This window comes from Eucalyptus grandis, chromosome 3, assembly GCF_016545825.1.
Source record: "Eucalyptus grandis isolate ANBG69807.140 chromosome 3, ASM1654582v1, whole genome shotgun sequence".
Taxonomy (NCBI): Eukaryota; Viridiplantae; Streptophyta; class Magnoliopsida; order Myrtales; family Myrtaceae; genus Eucalyptus; species Eucalyptus grandis.
In genome coordinates, this window is record NC_052614.1 from 11,318,881 (window position 1) to 11,326,521 (window position 7,641).

Here is a 7,641-nt window from a genome sequence, read left to right on the forward strand (position 1 = left end):
TAAAAGAAATTTGGCTGGAATTGGGATTTGAATTAAAGTGAGTGCTTTTTAAAGAAATTGGACCGAAAAAAACTGCACTTAATGTCCTCAATCTGATGCAAGCAAAATAAGCTAAGCTTGTGTCTTTTCAAATTAAGCTGAAACAGTGTCTTTCCACTTGGAAAAGAAACTGTAGAAGAAACTTTTGTCTTTGTTCAATGAATCTTGGAAGCTCGGGAATGCATAATCTTCATTTTCAACCGGGAAAATGTCACAAATGGTTCCTATACTATTACTTAATGTGCAATTTGGTCCCTGAACTTTCAATTGGCTCAATTTGGTCCTTGAACTATTGATAAATGTCCAATTTGGTCCCTGAACTTTCAATCGGCTCAATTTGATTCTGAACTATTTGATAAATGTCGATTTGGTCCTCGAACTTTCGATCGGCTCAATTTGATCCCGAACTATTGATAAATGTTCGATTTAGTCCTTAGTTACTGTTTTTCCTTTTTATTTTTAAATTTTTTGCTTCTTCTCTCTTCCTCTCATGACTCCGGCGAGGGTCCCCCTCGCCGGCTAGCCCTCGCCTGGATGCGGGCAAGGGCGGCCCTCGCCGGCGTCAGCGGGCTCCTCGCGGATCCGCGAGGCCCCCCCAGCGTCGGGCGAGGAGCCCCCTCGCCGGCGTCGGGCGGGGCTCCCTCGCCGGATCTGCGGGAGCCCCTCGCCCGACGGGCCGCGAGGGAGCCTCGCCCGACGCCGGCCTGCGAGGGAGCCCCTCGTCGGCGTCGGGCGATCTAGCGAGGGAGCCCCTCGCCCGACGCCGGCGAGGGGCTCCCTCGCAAATCGCGAGGGGCACCCTCGCCGACGCCGGGAGGGGCTCCTCGCGGATCTGCGAGGGAGCCCCTCGCTCGCCGGCGAGGGCCGCCCTCGCCTGCGTCCGGCGAGGCGCGACCCTCGCGAGCCGGCGGAGGGAAGAGAGAAGAAGCAAAAAATTAAAAAAAAAAAATTAAAAATTAAAAATTAAAAAATTAAAAATTAAAAATTAAAAAAATAAAAAATAAAAAATAAAAAACAAGTAACTAAGGACTAAATCGAACATTTATCAATAGTTCGGGATCAAATTGAGCCGATCGAAAGTTCATGGACCAAATCGGACATTTATCAAATAGTTCAAGGACCAAATTGAGCCGATTTAAAGTTCATAGACCAAATCGGACATTTATCAATAGTTCAAGGACTAAATTGAGCCGATTGAAAGTTCAGGGACCAAATTGCACATTAAGTAATAGTATAGGACCATTTGTGACATTTTCCTTTTCAACCTCTTTTCGATTCCTCTTGTTCTTGAATACTAGACACAACGAATAATATTAGATAAATCAAGGTGACTTTGGCCGACCTATTATACCTGGTTTCGCGATTCGCAGAATCTTCAGAAGGTTTTGGTGGGGGAAGAGAGAGAGGGTGGAAAAAGTCAAGATTCTCTTTACTTTTCTTTTCTTACCGCAGAAATTTATGATTATGTTTTTCACTTAATATTTATGGTGAGTAATTACGTGCGAAAGGAGGCAAATTTTCTAACTGATTATTTGGAATTTCACGCGACCATGTACGTATTTCATAATCGATGTGAATCGTGCTCAAGCGACATTCTAGGAAGAACCAGCAACTCTTTCTTATCGAACATGTACGTGATTTTGTATATAGTAATTACAAAACATGCTATGATTTGATAGAGATGGAAACCATGAAAGCACAAGCCACTATTAGGATCATTTGATTAATGCGATCCAATTCATGAAAACTGGTATTGGCAATGTATAGATTGATTCGCAAAGTATAACACGAGATCCTCACCGAGTGTTTGAAAATAATTCAAATCACGCGAGCATCTATATGTCATATGTTGCATCACATTACAAACCAATTATATAAAATGGAGTATGCATACCTAATGTGGTGGATAAGATCGAGCCATGTTTAATGTGGACATTAATAAAAAAATCAAAAGTGACATGAATTAGTATAGAGTCCGAATAATTCAACGTGGAATGTTCAACCGAAAATCACATTGGTAAAAAAAAAAAGCTTGGGTTATGGGAGCAGGGAGCAATCACGGTGGAAGTATTATGAGCAATGCTATAGTTCTTGAGTCGGAGAAAGGCGTCGTTGCCGCTGACGATGGCCGTTGTTCTCGGAGCGAGATATATTTACATGTTGCAAGATTGAATTCGATCGGTGGCCCGCACGTGAAATGTAGCGAGTTAATTTTGTGATCCCTCGGAATATGATAAAATTACTCGATTAGTCTGAACGGCAATGGTAATAAAATCCAACACCTGCCTTGTGGCGGTCCCAATCAAAGCACTGAGTGATGACGGGCATCTTCAACCTTGGTCACAGACTTTGCTATGAAGTTAACGCACGGTTTCTGTATTTCATTTCAATGGAACTTCTCTTTCACGAGGAGTCCTTGCAACAGCTTGACACTCCATTCCTACTCTTTCAAACGGACCTTTGCGCTCAACAAAATTGACCCGACTCTCTCTGGTTCTCCTCGGGTCCTCCCAGAGCAGCCCAAACCAGAGAAGCAATGGCGGCCCTGATCTGCGCTCTTCTTCTAGCGGTGCTGCTCCCAGTGGAAGCGCTTGCGAGCAGGGAGGCCACCGTGACGTGCCCGCTGACAGAGGAGAGCTTTTCCCTGAGCACGATCACATATGCGACCCCTCTGACCAGTCCGTGCTGCAGCAAGATCAAGGAGCAGAAGCCCTGCCTCTGCCACTGCGGTGGGAGTATTCTGGACAATGCCGTAGTCGTCGAGTCAGAGAAAGGCGCCGTCGCTGCTGATAATGGCTGTTGCTCTGAGATCGGGGCGTCGATGCTTAGGAAAGGAGGGCACGCGGTCGATGCTGCTGTCGCCACCGCTCTGTGCATTGGCGTCGTCAATCCGATGGCTAGTGGGATTGGAGGCGGCGCTTTCATGATCGTCCGGTCCTCATCGACATCAAAAACCGAAGCGTACAACATGAGGGAAACAGCTCCTTTGGCTGCTTCACAGGTTTATCCTCTTTCTGCCAGTAAAGATGGCAAAATGATTTAGAACTCATATTTTCCTTCTTTTTCATTTTTTTTTTCCTTTTGCTTTTCCTTCTTCCGGCTGGCCATGGCGACAGCCAGTGACCAGCCATAGGCGAGGGACGAGCTTGCTGATCTGGGGACGGAGGCCTTGTGGCCTCTGACGCTAGCAAGGCTAGATCGGCAAGACTCAAGCTCACAGTGGTGGTCGCCGTCGATGAAGAATGAAAAAGGAAAATTAAAAATAAAGAAAGAAGAAAAGAAAAATAATAATTATCAAAATTATATGCACAAACCTGTTCATTAAATGCTGTCCTCTGTAACTTTTATCAAGTCTTTAGCTTCTGTTCAAATGAATTATCTTGGGCGTATAGAGGAAACAACTAGTCCCCTTGGGATCTCTCCTATGTCGAACGATCTGCTTCGTCCCTCCCACCTGTTAAAAATCGTAACTTTTAGTGGTGTTAACAGGACATGTACGAGAACAATCCCTCGGCTAAGTACTATGGCGCTTTGTCAATGGGAGTGCCTGGTGAAATAGTCGGCCTTCATCAGGCGTGGTTGAAGCACGGCCGTCTGGCATGGAGCACCTTGTTCCAACCGTCCATAAAACTGGCAAAGGAAGGGTTCGTGGTCGCTCCATACCTTGCGCGGCAGATAGAAGTCTCTGCGAAGATGATCTTGAACGATCCTGGCTTGAGACAAGTGTTTGCGCCTGGCGGGAAGCTGTTACGCGCTGGCAATACCTGTTATAACGTGGAATTGGGCCAAAGCTTAGAGGCCATAGCAGAACAAGGGCCAGATGCATTTTACGAGGGGAGCGTCGGCGAGAAGTTGGTCAAGGACGTGACAGAGGCTGGAGGGATTTTGAAGATGGAGGACCTACGGAATTATAAAGTCGAAGTAACGGATGCGATGTCCGTTGAGGTCATGGGCTATACTGCATTCGGAATGCAGCCTCCCTCGAGCGGAACGTTAGGGTTCAAACTGGTGAGTAATTTCTTTAACAAATTCCGTTTGTGGCGACACCCAACATGTGAAATAGCGATCATCTACTACTGCTATGAGGAAAAATTCCAATTCCGGTAGCCTGTAGCATGGGAAAGTGCTGTGATCCATGGTTGATGAGCGGAAGTTGGAATTTGTCTTATGAGACAGTGTCAGGTATAGTTGTTCTTTAGAGCATAGACGGACTTGGAGTGTCTGATCTCGGGTTATGGTCATGAACAGGTCATGGAGATCATCAACGACTATGGAGATTCCAATGCTGCAGAGGGAAATCTTGGGATGCACCGCTTGATAGAGGCGATCGAGCACATGTTTGGTGTCCGGATGAACTTGGCCGACCCTAATTTTGTGAGCATCAGTGAGTACATGTCCGAGATGCTCTCTCCATCCTTCGCCAAGCAACTGAGACAAAGGATACTTGACGATACTACTTTCCCTTCGGAGTATTACATGTACAAGTATGAAGATCCTACTTCGACCTTGGCAAAATCAAAACAGTCCTCCGCTTTGTTGTGAACTTAATGTAATTTAACCTGGTTTAACCCTCTGCTGGCAGGTGGAGTCAACTTAAAGGTCATGGTACCAGCCATTTTGGCATCGTAGATGCAGAACGGAATGCCGTATCTATGACTACAACTGTTAATTATCCATTTGGAGGTGGAGTTCTCTCGCCTTCTACAGGTATCGTGCTCAACAATGAGATGGCCGACTTCTCCATACCCACGGAGGTTTCCTCCGACCGCCTGCCTCCTGCTCCAGCGAATTTCATCAAACCAAACAAGAGACCTCTGTCTTCCATGACCCCACTCATCATCACCAAGGTGTGCAAACACAGTCCTTTGGCTGACATGAAGAGAATCTATACTGTCTTTGACCGAATAGCTCTATCTTGTGTTCGTTGAATCACATCTAAGCAAGCAAAATTTCCCAGGCACCGTCTATTGAATTTCCAAGGAAACCTAAACTTTGTCTCTTCTCAACTTGAATTTTGGGTTTCTAATCGAAATCTACTGAATGCAGGGTAACCGGTTGGCAGGAGTCATAGGAGGGAGTGGAGGAATGGACATAATTCCAGCAGTGACCCAAGTTTTTCTAAATCACTTCGTCCTGGGAATGGAACCATCGGATGCTGTTCAGTATCCAAGGGTCTACCACAGGGTACCATTTCGACCTTATTCATTCACGACCTTGCAATCGAATTCTTATCCGAAGTTGTTACGTTCCTGTCATTTTCAACTCAGTCCTTTTCCTATTTCGCAGCTGATACCGAATGTGGTATACTACGAAAACTACACCTGCATCAATGGTAATCACATTGAGCTTGCGGATGAGCAAAAGCTTTTCCTGAAGGAGAGAGGTCATAAGTTGGAAGCCAGAGCAGGAGGAGGAATTGTCCAGCTTGTCGTTCACAGCCTACAAAGCACGCTTGATTCGGGTCACATGAGTTGCGAGGACTTCAACTCTGGAGTCGTCCATGGAACTCTTACTGCCGTAAGTGATCCTAGAAAAGATGGGAGGCCTGCTGCGGTTTGATCCGTTCCGGAGGAATTGAGAAGGAACCGCTTCATAAAGATAGATGGTGAATGGTATAGAGATCGCCAGCCAATGCTTTAATGAAGTTTCCGCATTATGATCCGATGAAATTAGCTCCCTAATCTGCTTCTACACATTGCAATTTGCATTAGAAAAAATATCAAAGCGATGCGTCTTCGACTTAGAATATGTCAGCAGAAGCAAGCAAAGCAAATAGCAGTCGATGTAGACAGCACATCACAGAACCCAACATAAGGTTTCTGCCTCCGCGAGTCTGGTTTTTCAAATGAGTTTCTAGGTCCTCTTTGAAATTTCACCGGGTGAGATGAGCAAATGAATGCAGGTTTAGTACACTAGAAATACCAAAAGTTGTGTGCAGCGCTTACTTTAATACCACAATTTAATACCAAAAGTTTTCACTGGCTCAATTAAGTGCCAAATTAAAGAAAAAACAATAATTTAAGTGCCTTCAGCGAGATATTCCGGCGAAATTGATTACATGACATTTATAATTAAAATTTTAATATAATTTGACACATTTAAAAAAAAAAAAATCCAGTACATGGACGCCAAAATAATGTCGCACAATAATCACCATTTAAATGAAATTAGCACCGAAGAGATCACTTTTTACCAATGATTGGCATTAAAGATATATATATATTTTAACTAACGACCAATACTTAAGTAATCACTTTTAATAATAAGTGGCACTCAAATAATCCATATTTACAATTTTTAACATTCAAATGGTCACTCATCAACTTGCCTACACGCCATTGTTTAGGTGTTATATGCTGATTAGGCACTCCGATGAGTCACGTAAGATCAAGAAATTAATAAAATATAATCACATCAGATTTTCGACAACGTTGATCGGAGTTGGCATTTAAGTGATTTTTTTTTTTTTTTAAAGTGGCACTCAATCTAAAAGAAATTTTTGACATTAAAGTGAATGCCATACAATTTTAGGCACTTTTAGTGTACTCACCCCAAATAAATGCACATTCGACGTTCAATAATATATTTTAACTTTTTTTAAATATTTTCTTATTTTTATTTTCTTTTACCTATTATTATTATTATTATTATTATTATTATTTATTTTATTTTTATTAAGAGCCTACAAGGGGTTGTTGGCCACTGGATGAGGACTTGCTACCCTTGCACGTGGCTAGCGAGGTCGCAAGCCCTCACCAAGTGGTCGGCAAAGGTCGTTGGTCCTTGGCCAATAATAAAAACAGGTAAAGAAGGAAAAAGAAAAATAAAATAAAATATAAAAAAATTCATTACAAACTGTGCACACCAGCGTCGACTATGCCACTTAGGATGACTAGGGTTCATGCTTACGATTTCCAGCCAAAATTGACTAGATGAACTCAATTGGTAAAACTTAAAAAGATTAAGAATTTAATTGATAATATTAAAATATTTAGGACTGAATTGATAAAAGTACAATAATGTTATGATTTTTGGGTAATTTAAAATGTTGAATCTTTTGAATGCCATTGTCACATGAGAACTTGGGTACCAATCAAAGGCCTGTGCTTTTTATGAGACAGAAAAAACTTTGGGTGAGAATCTGAGTTAAAGATGGTGTTTTTTAACAAGACAAAAAGTTTGGGTAAGAATTATCAGATAAAAAAAAAAGGTCAGAATTAGAATTCAAGTAAAAGCAAGTATTTCTTTCGTGAGAAAAAAAAATTATTGAGACCCTAACTAAAGTAGTTATTTTCAAAGGAACCGAGCCTTATTTGTTCAGAATTATCAATCCGCACGGTGTTCTCCAATTCGCCTGACAGCTGCGTTAACGTGTCGACGTGGGGACCGTGTGAAACGCATGCTTGGAACCATCAATCCGCGTGGTGTCGCCATATTCGTCTCTCGTCTTCTTCATGGGAGCATTTCAATGCGACCAGAACTTGTCATTTTCTCAAAAATCGGTCAAAACACGTTTAAATTGCGTCCATTTCCCGTCGGTCGCATTCGTGTCTCGCCAACAGAAATAACACCTTCCGTGCAAATATATGTTAGCTGTTCTAT

The 7,641-nt window shown here is 43.0% G+C and overlaps 1 protein-coding gene across 1 annotated transcript; it reads left to right on the forward strand.

Moving 5' to 3' along the window:
• Positions 1–3,527: 3,527 nt before the first annotated feature.
• Positions 3,528–5,890, forward strand: LOC104429119 (glutathione hydrolase 3). Its single transcript, XM_039308062.1, has 5 exons — positions 3,528–4,047; positions 4,288–4,523; positions 4,622–4,886; positions 5,086–5,223; positions 5,326–5,890. The coding sequence occupies exons 1-5, from the start codon at positions 3,532–3,534 to the stop codon at positions 5,596–5,598; spliced, it is 1,428 nt and encodes a 475-aa protein (XP_039163996.1). The 5' UTR covers positions 3,528–3,531; the 3' UTR covers positions 5,599–5,890.
• The last annotated feature ends 1,751 nt before the right edge of the window (positions 5,891–7,641 follow it).